Source organism: Rattus rattus, chromosome 6 (assembly GCF_011064425.1).
Source record: "Rattus rattus isolate New Zealand chromosome 6, Rrattus_CSIRO_v1, whole genome shotgun sequence".
In the NCBI taxonomy this organism is placed as follows: Eukaryota; Metazoa; Chordata; class Mammalia; order Rodentia; family Muridae; genus Rattus; species Rattus rattus.
The window spans coordinates 33,595,232-33,621,312 of NC_046159.1; the positions used below are offsets into that span (position 1 = coordinate 33,595,232).

At 47.1% G+C, this 26,081-nt stretch overlaps 1 protein-coding gene across 2 annotated transcripts in view; it reads left to right on the top strand.

Moving 5' to 3' along the window:
- The first annotated feature begins 2,045 nt into the window (after positions 1-2,045).
- The window catches only part of Srgap3 (SLIT-ROBO Rho GTPase activating protein 3), a 225,403-nt gene continuing 201,367 nt past the window's right edge, over positions 2,046-26,081 (top strand). For both annotated transcript variants that reach the window (XM_032905978.1, XM_032905979.1), the window contains exon 1: positions 2,046-2,428. In XM_032905978.1, coding sequence (XP_032761869.1) covers positions 2,362-2,428 — 67 coding nt within the window. In that variant the 5' untranslated portion in view covers positions 2,046-2,361. The remainder of the gene's footprint in view (positions 2,429-26,081) is intronic.

The following is a 26,081-nucleotide window of genomic DNA, read 5'->3' on the forward strand; positions in this document are numbered from 1 at the left end:
AACAAGAGAGTAAGGAGGGGGCAGGCAGCCCCTTTTATAGTGTCAGGCACACTTGACTGTTGCCAGGTAACTGTGGGGGTGGAGCATATCTAGCTGTTGCCAGGTAACTGTGGGGGTGGAGCTTAGGCAGAATGCTAACACCCATTCTAGCTACTCCCTCCCTCCCTTGGGGAGCTCCTAGGGGCCAGTGGTATGGACAACATGTCTTTCTTTTTTTCTTTTTAATTAATCAATTTATTATATATAAGTATACTGTAGCTGTCTTCAGACACACCAGAAGAGGGCATCAGATCTCATTACATGTGGCTGCTGGGATTTGAACTCAGGACCTCTGGAAGAGCAGTCAGTGCTCTTAACCACTGAGCCATCTCTCGGACCCCAATCTGTTCATTTCTAAACCCAAGTCAAATTACACGTCGGGTCATTCCAGAAGAAGTAGTGAAAGATGTACCTAGTTTGAGAAAGGCGATGGAAGTTTCTCTCAGTGAACTCTTGGGGGACGAGACTCCGTCCTGACAGTTTATTACCCATCATCCTCCTGTACTTGGTATCAGTTTGACCCACCACCCTGGACTCTGAAATGCCAATGAGATTGGGACTCTCTAATGAAATGCTGGAGACTCCTGCTGAGTCTTTACCACTGGTGGATTCTGCTGTCTGGGTTGGAATGCTGGTACCCTGCTAGGTCATTTTCCAATATGTAGGTTTGTGCTTTGTCACTTGTGAGAGGACACTTGGGTACTTAAATGAGATGTAAACCCCCCCCCAGGATGCTGGGGTTACCATAGTTACTACTATTTATAGGGGGCTTACTGTGTGCACAGGTACTGGGCCGAACTCTGTTAGTCAATCCCCCCAAAAGTCTTTACATTTGCAGTGCCCTGTGTTCTGTAATATTTTCAATTCTTCTTCGCACTTGTCATTTTCACCCATTCTATCTTTCATCACGTAGTTAAATTGTTTCATTGTCATATAAAGTCTCTTGCCTTTAGAACACCAGTGGGCCCTTTAGTAAGCTTTTCGTATGTATTTGTTGAAATTGTCCAATTAAAAGGTCTCCAAAGAGAGCTTATTTTATTGGTAAAGAAATTGGGGCCAGGGAAGGGGAATGGCGCTGTCCCACACTTCTGAAGGCAGCCTTCCCTGCCAGATCTCTCTGCTAAACTGAAACCTCTGGCACTGTCCCTGTTATCAAGCAATTCTTTCAAAAATATCAGTGCTGTCCCTGCGTGTGTCAGGACCTCTGCTGGAGTCTCAGGCAGAGTGACAACTCGTCATAGAGTGGCTGGTTTGAGGGCTTGAATTCATTTTCACGAAGCAAAGATAAGAATCTTCCAATGTTCGTTAGGAAATTTCTAGCCCAACTACTCCTAGCTGGAGTTTGCAGGAGCCTCCCAGCCCTTCCCAACCTGATTTTCCCCCTCCTGCCGCCTTCCCTTTTGTGAGCGTTTCTTCCCCTTTTTTGCTTGCAGGCAGTTCAGCTCTCCTGTAGGCTACAATGTGTCAGTTGTTATAAAATCCGGGAGGCGGAGTCTAGTGACGAGGGCGGTGGGGGGAGAGCTCAGCCAGCCCTGCAGGGTGAGCAGTCCAGCCCTGGGTCCAGCGGAGCTAAAACGCTACAGCCAGAAAACTTCCTTCTCCCTCTCCTGGTTTTGATCCTCACCGGACAGCAGACCCGAGGCGCCGATCGACCGGAGGGAGGATGAGAGATGACCGGTCCTTTGGCAACCTGACCATTTCCTTAGCAGAGCCTTCCAAAGCGAACCGGAGACTGGCCACACGACCCTGGAGGCGCCGCGCCTCTTGTGGATGTGTGTGTATGAGTGAGCAAGCGGGTGTGTGTGTGTGAGTGAGAGTGTGTGTGTATGTGTGTGTGCGCGCCTGTGTGTATGCGCGCGCTTGTGGTGTGGATGGGTGTGTGCACAGCACAATTGCGTGGAAGCGTGTCTGGGTGAGTGTGTGTGTGTGTGTGCACTCGTGAATGTGTTTGTGTGTGTGTGCGTGTATGTGTGTGTGTGTTTGTGTGTGCTCTTGGCTGCTATTATTATTATTATTATTATTACTTTGGAAGAAAAATCCTGGAAATCTGGGGCAGGTTATGGTACTCCCAGGGTGATTTCTTTTGCAAGAGGAGCTGACCAGAGCAAGCCACTAGAGCCATTTCCCTGCCAGCAGAGAGCATTTTCCTCCCAGTAGAAGGATTTCAACCACTGGCTCTGCAGCCAAGTAAAAGAGATTAGCCCTGAAACCTGTGAAATCAACCATTGCTGTGTGACTGACTACCCAGGCTTGGGAGAGGACTTGGAAAGAAAAGGAGAAATAAATCAAGCAGCCTGTCAGTTCTTTTTGCCACGTCGGAAGATGTCATCTCAAACTAAGTTCAAGAAAGACAAAGAGATCATTGCTGAATATGAAGCCCAAATAAAAGGTGAGCTGCGGGGCTGAGGGACTTTGCCTTGTCTCTCTCCCCTCTCTGTCTCTCCCTCTGCTGTCTTTCCCTTCGCCTCCCTGCTTTCTCGAGAAGTTGCTATGCAGCAGTAATCTTATTGTAAGGAGGAACGGTGCTGGGTGCTGGCTGCACAAGTCCAGACTGGCTCCCACTGCAGATAGCGCCTGGGCTGGGAGCATGAATTACAGAAAGGGCAGAACTCTCTGCATTGCAGGTGTGTGAGGAAGGGACTTTAGGAGTGTCGCCGGTACTCCATCATCTTGGCAGTGATATGTCACTCTAAGGCCATTTTGACAGTCAAGGTCTCCTCCTCCCACTACCCCTGCGAAAGCCCTTTGCTATTTATGTATATATTTTTTGATCTGCTCTCCCCATCCCTTCTTTTAGCTTTTGTGGGTGGTTGTTTTTGCCTCTGCTGCCTTCTCTAGGCTGAAATTCAAATGCATGAGTATGGGCTACGGGAGGTGGGGGGGGGTGCACACAGCATCCTTAAGTAGCCCTTCTTTGTCAGTGTTTCTTGCCTGGTCTGAGTTGCCATGGATTAACTGTTATGGGACATATTGATCCAGACTAATGCAGGCATTTAAGCATAAAGAGAGAGTTCTGTGCAGAAAATGTATCATCTTCCAGTGTGCAGCCTGGTCCTTCTGTCTACCGGTGTTTTGGGTCATCAGCTTTGGTTAAAAGCCAACACCTCAGTGTACAATTTGGACTGTAGGTGCTGCGTGGCTCCCGTGGTCTGGGGAACGTCTGCCTGCTAGGAGAGTGAGATGACCTTTGGGTGCTCGCTGGTTCCAGCTTTGGTGGCATAGAACCCACACTTGTGCAGAAGCCGCTCCCTAAATCCTTGCTGCTAAGAGGAAGAGAAGGACCACAGTTGCACAGAAGGCAAGCAGCGTCTGCCCTCAGGCTAGACGGAGAGCTTCCTTCACCCTCAGGCTTTCTAAGCACAGCTTCAGCAGGGAGAGCTGAGGGTTCCTTGCTCTGCAGAGCCCATGCCAGGGAGAAGTTGCTGTGGCCCTAAGCACCCATTTTCTTTCCAGTCCTTGCTTCTCCTTGCTGCGACACAGGGCGTGTTGTGCTCTCACACAGCGGGCAAACTGCATCTTCAGTGGGTGTGGAGACCAGGTTTAGAGGCTGTTGAGCAGGGTACTGCTTTGAGGTTCTGGTGACCAGAGGATGCCACGCCTGTTTCTATGCTGCCGGAAGGCTCCATGCTGCAGGAAGCCAGTAGCCTCAGGCTGTCTGTCTGTCTGTCCTGTCTGTGCTGCTTTTAACCTTCTGAATTGGGGGGAAGCTTTGGAGAACAGGCATAGGTGGGGGGTGGGGGCTTTGTGTTTTCCTAGTCTTTTGGTTGTGGGCCCAGCCAGGATGTTAACCATTCCCGGGTAGATCCCAGGGATAAAGGAAGAGAGATCGCTCCTCTTCCCTGGCCTCCTCCTTAGTTTTCAGCTCAATGTCAGAAACAGAGACTTAAATGTATCGGCCTTGCCGACAATTGAGAAACAAGCCCTTTAGCTGCCAGGGACTGGAATTCACCCAGCCATTCAGAACAAAAACTGATTTTCAATTTTGTATATCTACTTTTTAGGGAGTAAATTTACACACACACACACACACACACATGTGTATATATATTCTTAAAACACACACATATATTCTCTTTTTTTTTTTTTTTTTTTTTTTTTTGGAGCTGGGGACTGAACCCAGGGCCTTGCACTTGCTAGGCAAGCACTCTACCACTGAGCTAAATCCCCAACCCCACACACATATATTCTCAAAACACACACACATATACACAAAAACATTACATATGTGTGTATATACATGTGTGTATATTTGTGTGTGTGTGCATATATACATATATATACATATATATATGCATATATACATATATATATATGCACACACACATATATGTTTTGAGACTATCTTGACTACTATTTTTTAAAATTGAGATTCCCATTAAAAAAATGTTATGATAGACAAGACAGTGTGTTTTGGTTGGAAATCTGCTCACCTCCTCTTTAAAGGCTTGCTAGCACCAGGCAGTCAACCTTTCCTGAGGACCCACCAAGCATCAGTTGTTCCAGCAAATTCTCTTCCTTTCACCTTTTACCTTTATGTTAACGACTGACCAGCACATACAAGGCGATGGCAATGAATTTCTTCAGGAAATTAGCCCAAAAGATCTGGTCTCTTCTAGATTCTGGATGTCTTTACACTCTGGTTGAGTTTAATTTTTTCTCTTCACCTGTAGTTGGCGTCCATAAGATTCTGGTCATAGGAGGGATGTACCTGAGGCCTTTGACATCTTTCCTTCCAACGGATTATTTGTTGGCCTGGCCTGGCATATACTCAGGTAGAGCACTTGCCTAGCGTGTTCCAGGCCCCAGCTTCCATCCACAGCCGTGTTTGTTAATTGCTGGTAAGGGGCGATGTACCCAGGGACCTCCAGGTTCTGGGGCTCAGTCCCAGACTTCACTGCTTTTGACCCACGTGGTGTACAAAAGGCTTAGTGTGAGCCCAGGTTCAGAGATAAGGACCTGAGGCCCGGCAGTGTTCAATGACTTACCCAAGGTCGCAAGGCCGGTATCTTCCCAGGCCTGTGTCCCTGGTACATTGTCTGGCTGACACTTCCCCTTGAAGGATTGATGTCAGTAGCAGATGGCAGTGTTGTGCCGGGCACTGGTGGCCTCTTGATGGCGTCCCATTGTTCCCGTCTTACTTTCCTCCCTCGGCCTTTGTGGCCTGTCTCTGAGGAATGTTTGATCCATGAGCAAAAACAATGCTTTGTGCCAGGGACTGTCTTCCTGGCATTTGGCCAGGTTGGTGCAAACAGTCTACTCTATTAGATAGATCTCATAGACGGTGAATTTTGTGGGGGAAACTTCTGATTTTTTCGAAGTGATGTTGACTTTCACTGACTAACAAAGGAAAGATACTTCCAAATAGCATTTCCATTGTAGACACGTTTAGATTCAAGCCTTCTCTTGACTCCCAGATGCCTGAATCTGACTGTATACCTATGCTCATGTATTCCAGGGATAGAAAACCCAGCATCCTCTAGGCTCATAGACTTTATGTTCAGCTAGCTGTGGTTCATGGAATGTTTTTTTTTCCTTAGACAGTATCACCTAATGGTTCTATAGGTTTTTCTTCTTGGAGATTTCTTAGAACAGGACAGACACAACTCTGTGACTGCCCACTCCTGGGGGTTGGGAGCCTCCAGTTGTGCCCCTGACTGTACTGCAGTTGCTTTGGTAACTTCGTGTTGCTTTGGTAACATGAGCCACTATGTTTGTTGTATTCATTGCCTCACTTGTGTATTTGGGGGCTGTGTGTGTGGGTGTCGCATGTAGCCCAGGATAACCCTGTACTGTCTAGCCAAGGATGATTTTGAACTCCTCATCCCGTTGCCTCGCCCACCTCCTGAATACTGGGGTCACAGCATAACTACACTGGGTTTATGCCATGCTGGGGATTGAACCCAGGGCTTCCTGCATGGTAAGTGAACCGTACTACCAACCAACGGAGCTACACCCCAGTCCTTCCTTCACCTTAGGTCGACTGCTTCCTGGGTTGCAAATCTCAATGTGTTGGGTGCTTTCGGGGTAGAAGGAAGATGACTCGTGGCAGATGGCACACCTTACTGACGGTGGCAGAAGGGTTGGTGACAGTTATGATAGACCTGAGGGCACACATCCTGTCCAGACGCACAGTCATACTTGAGTGCAACCATTTGTTGCCACTTTTAAGCCTGCCCACGTTTTCAGTTTTCAAGGCCTTAGGTCCTTGCAGGGGAGCTTCATGATTTTAAAGAGGATTTCTAAAGGGATGTCCCAAGGATTTAACTTTCTGGACTTTGTCAATATGGTTGAAGAAGGACACCAGCTGTCCCTCTTTTATGCCGCCTGTAACAGTTCTACCAGTATATCCCAGGTCTTAGCTTAGCCCTTTGGCTCTGCTCACTGCCTTCGCCACACATGTCCACTGTGCATCCCTGTTCTCCTAGGCTAGGTATTGGGAGGAGTTTGAGCGAGCCTCATTCTTGGTTCCTGACACCGGCTCCAAACAGACATTACTTCCTGTCTTAGGTGCTCCTTTACAATCTGCTCGAGAACCTTGCTTGAGAGTGACATTACATTCTCTAGCCGGAAACTGGCAGGCTGTCGCCTGTTCCCATTTTTGAAAATCAGAACATTTGCCAGTCTCCAGCTTCTTGGCATCCTGCTGTCCCCCACAGTTCCCTCGGAGATCACTGACAGCATTTGGGGATCTTATCTGCCGAATTCTCCCTACCCCGAGCTCTAATTGCTCTCGCTGCCAGACATAATGGTCACGTTCACTCACCGTGTTCCCGTTCCGTTTCCACCCAACAGAGAATTGAAATAGGAGCGCGGTGATTGGCTTTAGGAACATTCATATCTATCCCAGCTTTTTAAAAGTAGAACTGAAAAAAAAAAATGGGCAAAGAAGAATACGCATTCAGGAGTGTATACTACTCAGTCGGTCACATACTCATTCAACCAACATCGAGCATCGATCTTGTCCTCAAGCCTTGCATGGCATTTCATAAGAGCTTCCTCCATGTGCCTTAGGATGACTGGAGAGCCTCCTTAGGCTCTTCAAGCATTTCAGCAGGATAAAAGAAGGAAAGAACACTAGATGGGGGAGGAATTGTGTGGAGCAGTGGGGACTGTGGCCAACAGGGCAGTTTTAGAGGCACAAATGCTGCTCTCTCCAGCTTGTCATTGATAGGCTAGAATGTGAGTGGCAGTTCTCCCACTGTTGGGAGGAAAGCTAAACTGAAACAGAATCTCTTGGTTGTTTAAATGATGGCCCAACTTTTAAATATTCTACCCTCTCTAGCCAAACACATTGGTGAAATAGGGCCGAGGCAGCCCATTTGGCCACCAGCTCACAACTCGTGGCCTTTAAGCTGAAGACTGTAAAGATCCTGGGTGTGTAGCCTCCACCACCTTCCTCTTTAACTTTGTCATTTTTTCCAAGGCAGACCCCGCCATCTTACCGCTATAGTCGATGGCTTCCCTTCCCCCTCCCCAAATGCCCCACTCTCCTCCTCTACCACCAACTGTTCCCTGTCCATGCCTTTTCTCTTCTTCCAATGTCTCCACTCGGTCAGTTCAATCCCCCCATTACCCTCTAAAGGCTGCTGGGATGGCCGTCCTCCTCATATGATGCCTTCCCAGCTCTCTCAGGGCAGAATGAACAGTTCCCTCCCTCTGCCTCTCTACCCTAAACATTATTACTCTTCATCAAAATCTAGAGATCAGACCCTCACCCATGAACTCCCAAGGGCAAAAATGCATGGATCCATCTTTGTTTCTTCAGTGTGCTAAGTGTACAACTGGCTGAGAGTGATGGGACGTGGTTCCTTTGCCACCTTCCTTAGCCTGGACTGCTGCAGCAAGACACTGGCTGTGTGGTTTTTACCTCTTTCTCCTAGTTCAGGAGGCTGGCAATTCCAAGATCAAGGTGCCAGCAACTTAGGTTTCTGGTGAGAGGCCGTCCTGGCTTCTACACAGCTGGATCCTATTGTCTGCTCACCTGCCCTTTCTTCAGAGCATGCGCACTCACATCTGGAGGGACCTCACCTCTCAGTACCATTATACTGGGGGTCAGGTGGGCTCACATATGCATTTTGGAGGATACAAACACTTGGACAAGAATATCATACTTCCTGTTTTATTGAGAGTTCGCTTTACCGGGTGAAGAAATACTCCTGTTTGCTGAGCTTCCCTACTTTGTCTCTGGTGTTTGTTAGTAGAGATTTGGTGAAGGGTGTGTTGGGACCTAGTAGGTCTTGCACAAGTCTTGATGGGGTGCAGCTTTCCTTCTAGCTCACCCATCAGTAGATCCATATTGACCATTTCTTGAGGGTTTTCCTCTCCCATTAATTCCTTCACTGGGTAGGTCCTGTTATTGGCCATGTGTTGGTCCACAGAGCTTTAGTTAGTGGAGGAAGGCAACTGCGTTTTCTCTTGTTTTGCGACCCCCCTATCTCTGCAAGAGACTCACCATTTCTCTAGATGAAGAGATGAAGTTTAGTGAAATAAAAGCAATTGCACTAGACTCCTCAGGGAACCCTGGCAAAGCTAGGTTCAAGAAAAGAATCCACTTTCCAATTTCCACCGGCACAGGAAGGTAAGATGCTGGTGGGGACAACATGGTGCGTTGGGTGAAAGAAAATAGTTGTGTTCCAATTCTAGGATAAACCAGATGAAATTGGCCTGTTTCCCTCGGGCTTCTGACATCTTTGGCAGTGTTAGGGTTGAACTGCAGAGTCAGATCTTTCTCCCTAAACTTTGTTCATCCTGAAAGCCTCTTTCCCCAACTGGTTTGGGAGATCCTTCCTTGGTTCACGGTTTGAAACAGGTCAGCCCGTACAGCTCATGAATTATCCATGTCTTCTGTTGTCTGTTACCCCATTCCCTGATTCCTACAGTGCTTCCCTCAGGAGGCAGTTTGAAGAGGGGCTGAGGGAAACAAACGCATGCCCGGTTCTGCTAAGTAATGTCAATGTGGTGCTTTGTGGTCACTTACAACATGCGAGCTTTGACATTTTCAACTGCAGAGTGCTCAGCTACTGACTTAAATGGCAATTTGGAAACAGCTGTGTCCTGATCAACACGTGCTGCCTGTAGGCTGTGCAGGGGTGGGTTTGTCTGTGTGTAACAGTGCGATGTGTATGGCGGTAGGAGATGTTCAAGGTGTCTTGAGTGGACTTTGCACTGCCCCTAGAATTCTATGATCTGTGCTCAGTGACAACTGTGTAGATGAAAACTGGGGAGCCCATGACCCCTGCAGCTCTGAGTAAGTCAACCTTGGCCACAACTCAGGGACATAAGAAATACACTTTCTTCTCTTTCTTCTGTCACTTGGTTTCCATGCAGTGTCTCTGTTTGGCTGGATGGTGACAGAGATACATCTGGGTCAATTTGGTCTCTCTACTGATTCCTGTAGGATCATGACCTAAGATCCAGAGCGACTGTGGATCGTTGGTTATAATGTACTGTCAGTCTGAGTTTGTCACCCAAGCTGGGGTGATAACTTGGGTCTTCAGTGCTCAGTCCATGTTAGTAATCATTGTTTGTCCTTCAGATGTCCACTTTCCTCAGAGACGGAGGGACATCGTGTCAATCACATGCATACTGACTCTGGATGATTGTCCTTGGTCCATCTCGGTTGTCCCTGTGTGAGCCGTGAGCTCTGTTCTAACATAGGCTCTGTCTCTTTTCAGTTCATGTGGATCTGTTTGGTAACTACTACACCTTCCTTCCCTTGTGGTGGGTGGAGCAGAGAACAAAACTTTTTTCTCATAGACCCATGACTTCTACATTCACATTGTTTTACTAACCCTCTTCTCTGGCATAGGAAATATTTATCCGCAGACTTGTACATGCATGTGCATATGTGCATAAAACAAGAGAAAAGGTGATATCCTCATGCCTCATATTTGTGTGTGTGTGTGTGTGTGTGTGTGTGTGTGTGTGTGTGTGTGTATGCATATGTGTGAGTGCAGGTGCCTAAGGCTTCTGAAGAGGGCATCAGATCCCCTGCAGCTTGAGCATCAGGAACTGCTTGGCTCCTGTGCACAGTAAGCATCTTAGCACTTAGTCCTGAGGTCTTCCCAGGCCTCTTAAGGAAGTCTACATTCATTTTTCCTGGTGTTTTGTTTTAGACAGGGACTCATGTATTCTCGGCCTTGCTGAACCCAGAGCCTTGTATATGGTAGGCCAACACTGTGCTAACTGAGCCCCATCTCTGGCCTACCCACATTCTTTCTCCTCTTCTTAGGACTAAGCACTTGAAAGCCCAAAGTCCAGAACTGGCTCTCTCTCCATATTATCCCTGAGCTGACTGAAAATGCAGTGTGCTCTGGATTGAAAAAGTGACCTTAGGGAATACATAGGAAACCTTTGACTATTTCTTCATGGTCACAGTATGACATTGATCAGCTCTTGGTGGGATTGATGTGACCTGGGTCTTTCTTGGTTGAGAGAATGTAGTTGTATAATGTAGCCTCCGTCTGCTAGATATCAGTGACCAAACTGCCTCAGTTTGTGACAACCAAACATTTCTCCAGATACTACCAAATGACTTCCAGGAGACAGACTCATCCCCATAGACAGCCATACTTCTACTTGGTCTCCCTCTCTTCTTTTGTTCCCATGGCCTGTCCCCCAACCCCAGGGCATCTAGCAGATGTCCTTACAGTGAAGTCGGATATCCTCTGTTTAAAGCTCCTCAGTAATGTCCACTAGAGAGGACCCTAGACTGGATTTACAAAGCCATGGTCTTATCTCTTCCCTTGACTGTCTGCTCTCTCCAGTTTTCACTTCCTGGTCGTAGGTCCGATTCCTCTGCTGATTTCTCAATGTCTCCAATTCCCTCCTTTTCTAGAATGCCCTTTTCTGGATAGCCACTTGCTTGGCTCTTTGGTACTCAACTCTCTAGCTATCTGTTACCTTCAAGAGCCACGCAGTAGCCCTTCATCGGTCAGCTGACCGGAGTTCTCTAGCGCTCAGGCTCCATGGTGAGTCCCCTCCTGTGGTTATTTATTTTTTCCTCTAGAGCTAAAGCTGCAAGAGTGATGCTGAAGTAGTGGTTCACACTTGTATTTCAGCCCCAAAAAGCTGAGTCAGAGGGAGGCAAGATAAAAATCAGAACTTCATGTCTCTTGTTTGTGTTTTTTTGGTAAGCAGAGGTGTCTAAACGGTGCTCACAGCAGGCGAACTTATCGGGTGCTCACAGTAGGGGAACTTATTGGGTGCTCACAGTAGGGGAACTTATCGGGTGCTCACAGTAGGTGAGCTTTTTCGAACGTGATGGACTTTGCGATCACACAGATGTTATCTCCAGAATGAAGCAGATCCCGCCAGCACAGCTGAAGAATAACTCAGAAGATGAAGGGTCTGGAGATGGAACGCTTGCATCTACGCAGAACCACCTAATAGATGACTCAGGCTCTGGTAGGGTTGCTCCAGGGAATCGAATGCAGTTTATTAGCGGAATTCCTAATACATGTGAGATGGGAAGATGGAAAAGGCAAGGTGTTCCTCAAGCTCCTCTTTCACACTCACAGTTTTCTAGAAAGACGGTTATAAAAATGGACTTTGTGATGATGTATACGGTGCTAAGAGTGTCAGGGTCTTGTTGCCTTGGAGAACTGGAGAACTTATTATAGGAGCAAGACATTTTGGGTAGGTTTTTGAAGGGTAAATAACAACTCTCTGGGGTAGTGGAAAACATTTTGTGACGAGAGAATAAAACGGACACAAGGCTTAGAGGTCACCAAGGGGCCTGGTGTTTGGGAAACGCTGAGGCGTCTGATGTATGGAAATGGGAGTCTAAGCTGGGAGAGAAACACTTTCCAACCAACAGGTCCCATGAGTCATTGACCACGAACAGGGTACGATGAAATATGGGCTCGGTTTATTTTCCCCAGTGTGGAAACGCATACCCATGTTGTAGCATTTGTCAGAATTTTCTTACTTTAAAAGTTTTATTTGAAAAATTTAAGTTACATGTATGTATGTATCTATGTCTGAATGAACTTGTGTATGTATATGGTAGAATGTTCATTCTCTCCTTCCATTGTGCGGGTTCTTGGCAAGCATCTTTGCCTACCGAGGCGAGCCTTGGACCCTGATTGCTCCTACTTGTAAAGGCTGGTTTATCATTCCATCATGCAGGGCAGATGACATTTTGTTGTTTGTCAGTGGACACTAGAGTTGTTCCTGTGTTTCAGATAATATGAATAATGCTGATATGAACAGAGTGACCACAAATCACAGTTTTCTTTTTTGTAGCTTCATTTGTGATTATGGGTGTTTTATACATTTGTGGTTTCAAAAGCTTTGAAAAAAAAGAAAAATATAGAAAGAGAAGAGCCTAGAATCCACTTTTGAGGTAACTGCTACAAGTACTCAGTGTATTTCTTTCCAGACCCCACATGTCTGTCCTCTGTCAAATCTGTTTTATATCTGTATGTAGTTAAAAAAAAAAAAAAAAAGAGATCACAGCTCAGAAATATAGGCCTAGGGCTTAAAATGGAGCAGGCCTAACAGGGCCCAAACACCCAGGTGAGGGCCTTGTGTGTTTGGATGGGTCTCTTAAGGGACTGTTAAAGGGATGCTGAAACTTGTTCTATTGTGGTGCATGGCTTGTCCTGACCCTTTCTGACCCAGCTCTTTGCAGATTTTAAAAGCAAACTGTATAAAACTGAGCCTTCCCATTAAAATCTGCTTCCAAACACACAGCTATTCCCTCCCCTTCCACTCTCAATGTCCCCTTTCCTAGTTCTTGCCAGTCTCACTTCCCTTCTGGTCCCCATACCTATGACAGCTCCTTGTAGGTAAGTTCGTGTGGGCATTTCCTTGATTAATGATTGGCGTGGCAGGGCTCAGTCCACTAGGTAGGTGCTCTTGGGAGACAAAAGAAAGCAAGCCGGCAAGACCGTCAGCAGCGTTCCTCCACCACCTCTGCCTTAGTTTCTGGCTTCAGGTTCCTGCCTTTGGTTCCTACCTTGACTTGCCTTCAGAGTGGATTCTAAGCTATAAACTGAAATAAACCCTTTCTTTCACAAGTTGCTTTTGGTCACGATGTTTAATCACAGCAAGAGAGAGCAATGTAAGAAAGCCCCAAGAGGTTGCAACCTAGCATCCTCTTCCCACCACGGATGGCAGAATTTTCATTCTATGGTTTGCTGCAAACCAGTTCATTCCCCAGCCATCTGTCTAACTCAAAAAGCCTGGGTTTTCCCAGGTGGTCAGGTTCTCACATGGATGTGAGCTCGGCAGGACGCAATAGCTCCAAAGGGGGAAAACTCCCTCTACAGCACGGAGTGCCATCGAAGGAAAGAGAGGGTGTGTGTGTGCGTGTGTGCACTCGCGCACAAGAGAAAGAGAGAGAGAGAGAGAGAGAGAGAGAGAGAGAGAGAGAGAGAGAGAGAGAGAGAGAGAGAGCGCTTTAGTTTCCCTTGGGGACAGGTAAGAGGTAAGCGGTAAGCGTAGGTGGGTGTCATTTCTAGGACTTAGTTTGTAATGATGACAGACACCTGGCTGGATGACAGGGCTGCTCTTGCCCTTGTTTCATCATGACATTTTCAAGCAGGAGTTAGTGTTATGGTTTGAATGTGTCACGTTCCCCCCACAGACCATGTATGAGAGTTTGGTCCCTACTGGGAGAGGCTGTTTTGAAGGCCGTGGAGCCTTTCAGGAGGTGGGGTCCAGTGGGTGGAACCAGTCTGGGGGCAGGCCTTTGAAAGTTAGGTCTGCCTCTGGTGCAGGCTAGCGTTGTCTGCTTCCTGTCTACACCATGAGGATAGCTGCCACCCCCACTCCTGCTGGCCTGTTGTCCTGGCTACGATGGACTAAAGTCTCTCAGTCAAGACGATTCCTCTTTCCATCAGGGTTAGGTGCTTTGGTCGGACGTGCAGCCATTAGTATTGCTGGCCAATTGCATTGGCTTTACTTAGATGAATGACTTCTTGAGAGGATTTATTTATTTATGTATGAGTACACTGTCACTCTCTTCAGACACACCCTTGGCATGGGGTGGGTACAGATGGTTGTGAGCCACCGTGTGGTTGCTGGGATTTGAACTCAGGACCTCTGGAAGAGCAGTCAGTGCTCTAACCACTGAGCCGTCTCTCCAGCCCGATCAGCGGCTCTTTTAGACAGGATGTTTCAGCTTTCTTATGATGGCTTTTGTTTCATCGGGACATTTTCCTTGGTGGAAACTGAGGCAGGAAACAGTCCTTGGCCCCAGATATCTGTTAAAGGATTGGTCTTTTGACCTCATCCTTCCTGAACTCTCACTTGGCCTTTGTTCCTTACCGTACTTTGGTGTTCTCTCCTTGCCTGGTCTGTAGTTCAGGCCTTAGGCTGAGCATCTCTATGTCTTTACCTCCTACTTGGCATAACATTACCACTGAAACTCTGCTTCAAAAGTGGCAGAGGCCTGAGTACTGGGTGCCAGAATCAGAGAATTGTGTTCCTGGGGTTGGTGTGATGGAAATGCTGAGACCGTGGTGGCCCACCTCAGTTGATTTAGTTTAACAAGTATTTATTGAGCGCCTGCTGGGTTTGCTGTGTTTGTAGACTTTATCATTCTATGGGGAATACACCTTGTAACTTGTAATTACTAAAGTGCCGAATGTTATGTGAGGGGCTGTGCAGAATACAGGGAGAACCTGCAGCAGACAGATCTAAGCGGTTGGAAGTGCTCTTGGCGATTTTCTGATATTGATCTGCAAGGCTGGATCAGATTGGCCAAGCTTATGTCATAGCCATTATTTCCAGAGCTCTTTAGGACCCAGACAGAATCTTCCTTCCATTTAGAACAGGGTCAGAAATCATCCCAATATTTAAGGCATCCGCAGGTCTAAGTGCTGCTAAGAGAAAAATACAACTGCAGGTGTGAATGATCTGGATAGTTCCCAAAAGAGGACAATGTAATAGCTGTTCTCGGGACGGTGAGTGCAGTCACAGAATAGGTGTTTCTGGGGTGAAGTTATAGCCGTGGATTAACTGGAGAGATGAGAAGCACCATGGGTGTGTGTAGAATTAGGCGAAAGTCACACTGGATGCTGAGGGATCTAGAATGGGGAAGGGGGCTTACAGTGTAGGCACCGTGCACTGCACAGATGGGAATCATAGTTCATGATAGTCAGACAGAGGATAAGCTCAGGACATGTAGTGAGAACATCCCCTCCCCGACTTTTTCAGAATTCTATAAGATAGATAGATATAGGAATGGAAAGCAAAGCTCACATCCGATCTTTAACTCTAGTTTAAAATAGGGAATTTGAAAGCGCTGTGGGCAGAGCTTGGGGCTAGCAGTCTATCCCAGTCTGTCTTTCAGATGAGCCACATCTCTGTTCTGGCAGTAGATTTTCTTTGCACTGTTTTTCTTTCTGTTTGAGAAAGAAGGGTCACGATACCTCACTGTGTGTGTGTGTGTGTGTGTGTGTGTGTGTGTGTGTGTGTGTATTAAAATGACATCAGAATTTCTAGTACAATCCTTGGCACACAATGGCATTTGAAAAAAAATGTGGAAATGTTAACTAACCAAGTGGGGTGCCATTGTTTACCACCCGGGGCTATGAACCTGAGCTTCCAGAGAAGCTCTTGTAAAGGAGATTAAAGAATATCACAGGTTCCCAGCAGGATTGCTGGCGGAAGAAAGTTCCAAGTGGTGGACAGCTTACCTTTGGCTTTGCCTTCTCCAGTAAAGTCTCTGGAACAACTGGGAGGGGCACGTAACAACTTTAGATCAGAGTTCTAGCTCCAGGGGAGCACACTGGAACCTTGGGTGGTGGAGCCCAGAAACCTGCATCCCAGGTTTCGTGGTCGGGAACAGAATACCCATAATCTGCCAACAGTGCGGGGTGGTCACGCCCGTTGTCTGTCTTCACATTGACAAGCGGAGATGTCTACAATGTAGCCTTCTCGGGAGCCTGGCACCTTTGGGAACCAGAGGTGAAGCTGCAGCCTCGGCCTTGGTTTGAGCCTTGTGGCCGACCTTGGCCATGGAGCCACAAATCCCCTTCTGAAGCTTGGGGTATGGGATAACAGCAATAGACCCCGTGGTTGGGACTCTTTGGTGTCTGGGGCTGAGCCCCCTTAGGCTTCCCTGGGGCCCGGATGGCCTCTTCTTGTGCATTCAACGACTCCACATTGTTTGCTAGCATTTTCTTCCGGCCCTTCTTGTGCTTCTGGGCAAAGTGCATGTTCCTTAGGAACTTGGGTCCTCCACCGTAACAGTTCATAACTGTTGAATAGAGGTTTCTTGGTGCCATTTTGGGGACTGGTTATGTGCAGTGTGGTTCTTGCACTTGACCAAGTCTGCATGGTAACCTTTAGCTCCCAAAGCCCCTGGGATGGAAAGGCACCTCCCCACCCCTGTGCTGGGAATGGAACTCAGAGCTTCACATATCCTACTCCATCACTGAGCTACATCCCCAGCCCTGAGTGCTTTTGAAAATAGAAATTTAATAATTAAATAGACTATTAAGTTATTAGTCTGTAGTATGTATATTACTAATAATTCTGTTAAAAATAAAACATATGTCTGTTTAGTTAGGTGTGTTTATATGGTGATTCTTTCTGATTGATATGGGGCTTACCCAGGCGGCTAGGCGGGGCGGGGACAGACATGCTATCAGTGACAGGACATAGTAGGAAAGGGAATTTGAAAAGAAGCCTTCATAGTCTTTGATTTTGAAGGACTTCCAAAAGGGCATGCTATTTTTTTTAAAACAGAAGCTTTAATATTTATTTGCAACCTATTACTTATTTATTATGAACCACAGGGGATTAAACCCAGGACTGTATGCATGCTAAATGTGGGCTCTAACAGCGAGCTCCTCTCCCAGCCTCAAGACATTGATTGGAAAAAACTGCCCAAAAGAAAGCTCAGCCTTCAGATGAACTGTGAAGGGAAAGAAAGAGCGCTCTTCGAGAGTTACTGTCGTCTTCCTGAGTGCTTCGATATGTGTGGTAAAAATGGATGCAGCGATCAGTCATATTTCCCTATTTCTCTATGTAGTGGGAATATCCCCTCCCCGACTTTTTCAGAATTCTATAAGATAGATAGATATAGGAATGGAAAGCAAGCTCACATCCGATCTTTTAACTCTAGTTTAAAACAGGGAATCTGAAAGCGCTGTGGGCAGAGCTTGGGACTAGCAGTGTATCTGGGTCTGTCTTTCAGACGAGCCACATCTCCACTGGGCACCTCTGACTGTGAACAGAGGGCCTGTCTGCCCTACATCGTAGTTGCTGCGAGGCTCAGATGATGTGTGTGAGGAGTGGACACGATGCTCATTATTTCTGGGGTTTTTTTTTGGTTTTGGTTTTGGTCTGGTTCCTCCCCAAGATGCACTGCTGCTAGTGGCCTTGTTTATGTGTCTGTCTCCCCGTGATCTCATTGAACACAGGAACCTCCTTCTATTCATTCTCAAATCCTTGTATCTGGAGCTGCCGCACAGGAGGCATTCGAAATAAGGTCTGGACTAGCTATCAAAGGCAGATAGAATAAGACTATAAAGGAAGCACAAAGAAGTCAGTGCAGTCCTGTGAGACGTTAAGATTGTTTTCTAGAAAACATCACCTTGCGCTTCTTTAAAAGGGTTTAAAAGCTTAGTCTGGGTCCTCGGCGGAAACGACCTTGCTGGGACTGAAGAGAGAACTTCAGGATGGAAAATTTAATTGGCCGGTTTTGTGAAGAGATAGTGATGCTCCCCCTCTCCGACCAATCAAACGCCTGTGTGGTTTCCAGGAAGGAGAGAGTGGGTGAGAAGAGCTCCTGAAAGGCAAATCCTGGTCCCTCCGGAGAAAGAGCTCCCAAGAAACAGGAATGCTCCCCACCTCCCACAGTCCCTAGTTTCAACCTTTGTCAGAGGGTTAGAAAAGCCTTCTCAGGGCTCCTCAGACAAAAGCCCTTCTCGGCTTTTTACTCCAGACGTTGGTGGTAAAAGCATGCCTCCCACAAGTGAGACCAATTCCATTTGCCTGACAAAGTTGGAAGGATTGCCTGTGGCCCAGTGAGGGGCTCTGTTGTCTTCCAGACACCGATGTGTGTCGACCGGAAGGGCAATTGGGCCACTAGAGCAGATCCAGGGGAGTCGCTGTGCGCGGGCCTGCTGTTAGGAAAGAGGCTTGAGCTCGGCTTTGGGATGCTCATCCTCGTTCATATGACGCCACACACCTTCAGCTTTTCTTCCCTCTCCCTTCCGAGTTGCCTAAGCGCCGTTAGCCAGGTTCACAATTACTTAGACACATGCTGATTATTGTTCTTTAGGTTTTTTTTGAGACAGGGTTTCTCTGTGTAGCTCGGCTGTCCTGGAACTCTCTCTGTAGACCAGTCTAGTCTTGAACTGAGAGATCCATCTGCCCCTGCCTCCTACATGCTGGGATTAAAGACAAGTGCTGCCACTGCCTGGCAGGGCTGGTTCTTGTATGCATTATACTTGGCCTAAGGGAAGCCTCTAGTAGCCCACCAAAGGGCTTGTTGCTTGGGATTTTAATTGGGTGCTTGGGTAAGGATGTGAGTGTGCCTATCTAGTGTGAGTGGCAAGAAGCCAATGAAGGCAGGCTTGGCACAGAGGCCCAGTGTCTTGATAAATTCATGATAAGTTAAAAATATCGTAAGTTAAACCAACTAACATTGCAGCCACGTCCCGCCTACCTTAAATGTGTTCTTAACACCTACGGCAGCCTACAATTGGTCAAAATAATCTATAAAGCCTGTGTTGTAACAGAATGCTTTATGTCTCACAGAATTTATTGAATGCTGGTATGTAGACGTTTCTGCGTTGCAAAATGTTGGTTTTCTCTAGTGATCTCAGGCAGCCATGGCTTGCTGCCAATGTCCAGCATTGAAACCCAGCATTGGCATACTACACGTTACTAGCCTTGGGAATGATCAAAATTCAAAATTACATGTAAGGTTTCCTGCTGAGTTTCACTTGTGTTCACACCATGGTAGCAATTCATCCCAGTCAGGGACATGATTGCTGAAACTGAAGTGAAGACAGTCGGTTGTGGCCCAGATCTGCTAGTTTCTAACTGTGTGACTTGGGGAGTCTTGCTACTCCTTCGATCCTCAGGTCCTCATCTGTTAGGTGAAGAAAATGATCTGTCTAGATGAAACGATGCCATGAATAAGATCTCTAGCACAGTGCCCTGCACACAATAAGGACCCAAATGATGAGACTCATTTTTATTAATGGTCACAAAAATGCAGGCTCTGCAGTCTAAGAGATCTAGGCTCAAATTCCAGTTTTACCATTTATTAATTATGGGAAGATTTGTCCTCTCTGGTGCTCAGGTTTTTGCTTTGAAGAGGTACAGAGATGTAGATACACGCGGGCATCACTGTGGAGCACCAGGCTAGAACAGACATGGTAGATGCTCATTACACCGTGGTCGTCATTCAGAAAACCACCATCCCCTGTGGCACCCCAGCCGGAAGAGAGGGGGTCAAGGAGAAGGACCCAGTGAGCTGTTCTTCACATGGAGAACTCCTTTAACTGTAGGTAGAGTGGAAACCCAATCCCCCCCAACCTCCAACTCCAAGTATGTCTGAATCATGGCTCTATTATTCTAGGGTAACTAAAACAGGTCAGGAGTCTGTGAGCCCACTGGAGAGCTGGAATACCTGCCCTCTTCCTGTAGAAACCAGTCTGGACACATGCTCCTCTTTCTAAAACCCTACCAGGCTAAGCAGCCACAAGAGGAGAGAGAAGGTCTAAACCATCCAGATTTAACTTTTGACCCCTTGAAAACACAATCTCTAGGATTTTGGTTCATAAGCTATCTTGCGAACCAGCTGTTGCATAGATCTAATCTTTCCTTCCAATGGGTAGATACTTTCTTCTTCTCTCTCTCTCCCTTCTTCCCTCTCTCATTCCTTCTGGCAGAGTCTAATACACAGGCCAGGAAGGCTTGTGGTGACCCCCCAGCTTCCTTTCTATCTCCTGAGTGCTGTGTTTACAGGTATGTCCTACCATATCCGACTCAGTGAATAGCTTTCTACGACTTTCATTATGACCTTAATCTGGGGAGGAGCAAATAAATAGACTTGGCCTTGAGGTCACTGAAGTTCAGTGTCCTCTGTCCCCTCCTGCTCCAATCTCACACATCTTTTACTGTCCTGAACATTTTACAGCATAGCCTAGAACCAGCTCAGGCTGAGCCTTCAGGAAGAAATGGACAGAGAACTGGTTGAGGGTCTGCATCTCCAGCCTATAGGGTACCTGCCTTGAAGCCAGCAGATGGGTCATGTAGTCCTTAAAGACAAAACAGTGCCTCTTGGACATCTTTGTCTCTCTTCATGGTCTTAAAATTGTTCATTACCCACTAGGAGAGTGGTTCCTTTGGAGGTCGAACAACCCATTCACGGGGGTTGCCTGGGACCATCAGAAAATACAGATATTTACATTATAATTCATAACAGTATCAAAAGTACAGTTATGAAGTAGCAACGAAATAATTTTATGGTTGTGGATCACCACGATATAGTGTATTAAGTGGTTGTAGCACTAGGAAGGTTGAGAACCACTGCGCTAAGAGAAAAAATGAACACCATCCCTACTCCACTCCTGGCCCAGACTGACACCAAGCACTGGTCTGTGAGCCAATGACTTGTTTTGTTGAAGAACAGAGGTGTTAACTTCGTAGACATGTGCACGTCTCTGATCTTTTCAGATTGGTGACCAGCTACCACCCGTTCACAAGATGATGTCATTGGCCAGGGGTCACTCAGTCTCCTGTATTAGTTACTGTTTCATTGCTTTGACAGAATAGCTGACAGAAGCAGCTTAAGGAGGAGTTGACTTTGACTCACGTCTATGAGCTCATAACCGTTCTGAGCCTGGGGCCGCCCATGGTCAAGACATCCAGTGAGAGCTGAGTTCTCGGTTTCACCACTGCAGGACCCTAGCAATAGACCCGGTGCTGTCCACATTAGAGTGGGTCTTCTCTCCTCAGTTAAATCCTTTGGAAATGCCCTCATACACTCTTCCATGTGTTTCCATGGTTACCTCCATTGAATCTCGCTGCCAATCAAGATTAGCCATCACAGTGCACACAATCCCTTCTACCACACCTGCTGCTTCATATATTTGCTCAAGCTGCCTAGTTTCTCTAAGCTTCTGGATTTCCACTTCTGCACCAGCCTGAGACATTCTATTTTATTTTCTGTCTCAAACGGGGCTCTCCAGGTTGGCTTGTATAACGAGCAGAGCATGCCAGCGTAGCACACAATTCTATGTCTTTCGTAAGGAAATGCCTAAGTTGCTGTCACCTTTAGTCAACAACAGACCACATATGTAACCTTGTCACATGCACTACCACCTGGAGTGTACACTCTGATGTTTGCACAGTGAGATTGTCTAGTAAGTGTTCATTTCTCCACATGTCTCCTCATCAGCAAATGGTACACAATTGCATTTATCTTTGAGGATGAGTTGGAAGCTGGAGTCATGGGCAGGATGCTGTTGGTCAAGGACTGTTAGCCAATGATTTAGCATTGAGGAGGACTGGGGATGTGCCTGAAGCTGCTGGAGGCCACTGAGGACCTAAGGATGTGGTGAATAGTGTCCTTAATTATCCCTGTAATCATAATCATAATATGTTTTTTTATTTATGTGTGCATATGTGTGTGTGTGTGTGTGTTATGTTCGTGGAGGTTTGAGGTAGACATAGGATATCTTTAGTCACTCAGGTGCTCTCTACCTGATTTTTTTAGACGTAGTTTCTCACTGAATCTAAAGCTCACCGTTTGGTTAGATGCTTGGCCAGTAAGCATCTGGGGCTCTTCCTGTCCTTACCTCCCCACTGGGAAGATTACAAGTGTGTGTTGTCACGCTCGGCTTATATGGGTGCTGAGACCTGAACTCATGCTTTCACGACAAGCACTATATTGACTCAGCTATCTTTTTACCCCCTAAGATGTGTCTGTGGTAATTGAAATTCCTTCAGTGTAAGGTGACAATTGCTTACCATTGGACTGTACACAGAATGATTCTGCCCAGCCTGCTCCAAGAACTCTACAATAGACTGTCAAATCAGACCTAGGACTGAATCCCAGATCCACCAGTTAGTTCTTTCTTGACCTTAGTCAAACCCATTTTCTCTCTCTGCCTCAGTTTCTCCCCCCCTCACAAGTGGACTTTTGTGAGGATTACATAACATAGTCCAGGTTCAGTTCTTATCTAGTGTCTGCAGCATGGGTCACATTGTGAATACTCCGTTATTGTTCATACCCAGATTTTCAGGGTTCGATTTTCAGGGTTTGATCGGATCCAAGAATGAAATTTAGACCAGTTACAGCAGCCGTGACAGCTTGCAGGCAAGTTAGACTCACCAGCATATTTTCTTTGGCTTTGTAACACTCACAGAAACTGATTCATTTCCAACCTTTAAAAACCAAGAGGGTTTCTTTAAAAAGAGAACAAACAGGAGTGTTCACATAAAAATCCAGACTTTTGGCATTTCACACAAAGCAGGAATATCATTCTTAGAGGGAAGAATGGTGGCCGTGCTCTTCCCAGGGACAGGGGCTTACACTTGTCCTGGTGTCCACTGACCTGTTTCACTCCTTGCTGCCTGCTTAGCTCTTTGGGACATCTGAGGTCTTTGATCTTGGAGGAATGGATCAACCTGGAGTCAACACTCCATAAATATGATCTCCTGCAGAGGGCTTGGGAGAAGTAGAGAGAAGGTTGTGTCTACTGGCAGGGGTCCACTGTACCATCTGTGTTATCGATTAAAAATTCGCAAATGCTGAGCCATCGGCTTCAACAATCTGCAGGGCAGTGGCAGGGGCTTGGTCCTTTGGAAATGTGCTCAGTTTGTACCTGTGAGCACAAGGCCTCCTCCCTGGGGCACGTAGGTGGGCTGAAGTTTAATAGGGGAAAAGTGGAAAGTCTCTCCCTCGTGTCTGAAAACCCCTCCAGCCAAGTGCAAGCCGCAGAGCCGTGTGCTCAGGGACAGTCCTTGTGCAAAAGACTTGAGGTTTGCCTTGACTGTAACTTTCAGTGTGAGTCACTAGGAGCAGCTGCCAGCAAACCTAATCTGATCTGGGGCTGTGTTTATAGAAGTCTAGTGTCGGCAAGATCTTTCTAACAGTTAGAGCTGTTTCGAAGAGACAGGCAGGCGGCCTCAGGAAGCCTTGATCTCTCCCGGGTAGGAGGTGTTTGAGGCTCAGTGAGATGCCCCTGCCCAAGATTGTCACAGTGGGGGACTGAGGCTTCAGAGGGATATTTGTTAAGGTGACATGGAAGGTTGCTGTCAAACCCCAGCAGCTCAGCAGAGGAGAGTACTTCCTATAACAAACCAGCAAGTCTTATTCTCAGTGGGAGAAAAAAGCAGGATGCACTGAAGAGGCTGACTGGGTGCAGCTGTGTGGTCAAAATGGGAATACGAACGACTGCTTCTCACCAAGTAATGCAGACAATGGCAGTCACTGTCCATACTCCTCCCCCTACCTGACTTGACTTCCGGATGCTTGCCTGACTCCTCGGAGATGCAGGGGACAGGAGCTGTTTTCTACATTACTGGCGATTTTTACAAACTGGGCTCCTAGGCGAGCTTTTAGTCAGACAGCACGTGGGCCAAGTGCAGACTCAGATGTTTTATTTGGCTTAGGCCGTGTCTTTTAAAAATGCGAATTTGATGCCAACATGTAAAACTGAGAAGATTTCACATAAAGTCTGGCCTCCCGGCACCTTTGTGAAGAGTCGGGCCTGGCAGCGCTGGCCTGGCATTGCACACGGCAGCTTCGGCCGCATGACTTGAGCTCTCGCTTGGCTATTGTTCACTTATGTGAACTCTTGTACCTGCTGGGCTCTGTGTGGTAGCCACTGTACGGCATCAGGGTGGGTTTGGGGAGTGTGGGAGCCATCCGTAACTGTAGTTGCTTGTCTGCTCATTGGTGTGGGCAGCAGGGAGTCCCCTGGGGAGGGGTGCCTGTCTAGCTGCTCCTGAATTGACCCTGTGGCTTCTATACACTAATTCACAGTGACTTCATCTCAGAAAACAACCCCGTGTGTCCTTGGAGAGGCTCCGATGCACCCAATATTTTATTCCTAGATTGGCCCAAGTCTTCATCCGTAGGACTTGTGGGCAGCGGGGCTGGTCTGGAGATGTGCAGAGCACTGGCATCCTCTTTGGCAACAAATCCCTCTAGCCGTCTGTACATAGACGGTGGTCTTCCGTTTAGCAGGGCTGGGAGAATGTCCTTGCTCTGAGAATCTGTAGCTAGTAGGGGCACTGGGACTAAAGAGGCTTGGTGTAGTTGCTCTCAAGCAGATACTGAGCTGGTGGGGGGTGAGGCGGGGTGAGCATTGGAAGGCTTCTGCTCAGAGCCCAGGTTTCACACAAAGCACTGTGATAATGAGACATATATATTTGGCCTTTTTCTCTTTCCTGGCTTACAACTTCTAAAATCCTTGGAAGTTTCAAAGGGTTACAGGGCTGAGACTTCTAGTTCCTTCCTTCGTTCACCTTCCAGAGAGAAAGAGGAGTGGGTTGACCACCAATGGCCAGCAATGTGATCAGTAATGCTTATATCGTGAGGTGTATAGGACACCTCTTCCCACATCTGGTGTCTCAAGTGTGACAGGAGAATGAGAAGAACTGAGGCAGGGTGTTTCTGCTCAAGCACCACCCTCTCTAAGAGCCACCCAGTCTGGCCTCCAAACCTGTCTTAAAGCTGCTGGGAAGGAAGATTTGGCTTGAGTTGGGAAGGTTTAGAATTTGGTGGCAGCAATCACAGGAACTTAACCTAGAGCATGAGTCCAGTGGAGATGAGGCCTACCTCAGCCTTGCTGGTCATGATGGAACGGGCTGGACTTCTGTCTGCATCTGTCTCTTGAGTTCTCAGACCAAAATTGTTCAACTTGGGATTTTGAAATTCTTGGTCACCTTCTAATACACTGCCTGGTATAGCCAGTTCTTGCTGGGTCCTTGAGCTTGTCATTAAAGAAGTGTCCTGCTGGTCTGACATAGGGTCACCTGTTTCAAGTGTAGACATAGGGTCACCTGTCTGGCTTCCACAGGATAGCTGTCTGGTGGCCTTTTTTTTTTTTTTTTTGATTTTTACTGAAATCATCCCAACATTTTCTTTTAGTGAATCATCATTCGAGTCTGATTCCTCATTTCTGTTTTCCTGAAGATTGTTTTTGTTTGTTTATCTATTTATTTATTTTATGGGCAGTTTGCCCAAATACATGGCTATGTATCACATGCATGCAGTACCCTTAGAAGCCAGAAGAGTGCATTGGATCCTCTGGAAAACCAGAGCAACAGATGGTTATGAGTCGCTATATGGGTGCTGGGAACTTAATCCTGGTCCTCTGCAAGAGCAACTGGTGCTTCTAACTACTGAACCATCCCTCCACTCACAGGCTAACCTTTGTGTTAGGAGTGGATCATCAGAGGATCCTTCTTCCATGGCCATGAGCGGTTCCATGAACTGTGGCAGTTGTCAGGAGTAACCAGGCACCCCATAATCACTTGGCATCTGGAAGATGTTGGGGTCTTAGGAGAGGGATGGTACAAAAGGGCAGGTACCATACAGCCTGCCTGGACAGAGCTTAGTCAGCAGGGTTGCGGAAGGGTGGATTGTGATCTCCTCTGTGTCTATCTTCTTCCTGCTTCCACAGTTCCCACACATCTACAGAATTATTCAGAAGAACTAGCTTCGGGTAGTCTGGAGTTGGTCTGCCCTTTCACTTGCAAACTGCATCCTAAGCCTAACATCCTGCTTCTTGGTTTAGAGTCCTGACCTTTTCTCCCTGATCTGCTCTGTCTTCCCAAGGCACTTTCGTGAGTCTCAGTCAGAAAGTAGAGGCATCTTGGGTCTAAGCGAATGTTTTATGAATCGGGTTGGGTGATACTTGGTGACAAGTCCCCCATCTTTGCTGCAAATATGCTGAAGGGCCAAAGACATGGAGTTAGCCATGAGAACATGGAGAGGGGTCTGTTGTAGGGTGGTTGATGAAGCTGTCAGAAGCACCTTACCCCTTCAGAGCTGCATAGCTTGTGAAATGATTTTACACAAGGAAACTTCTGGAGCCCATTTCATTCCTGGGCAG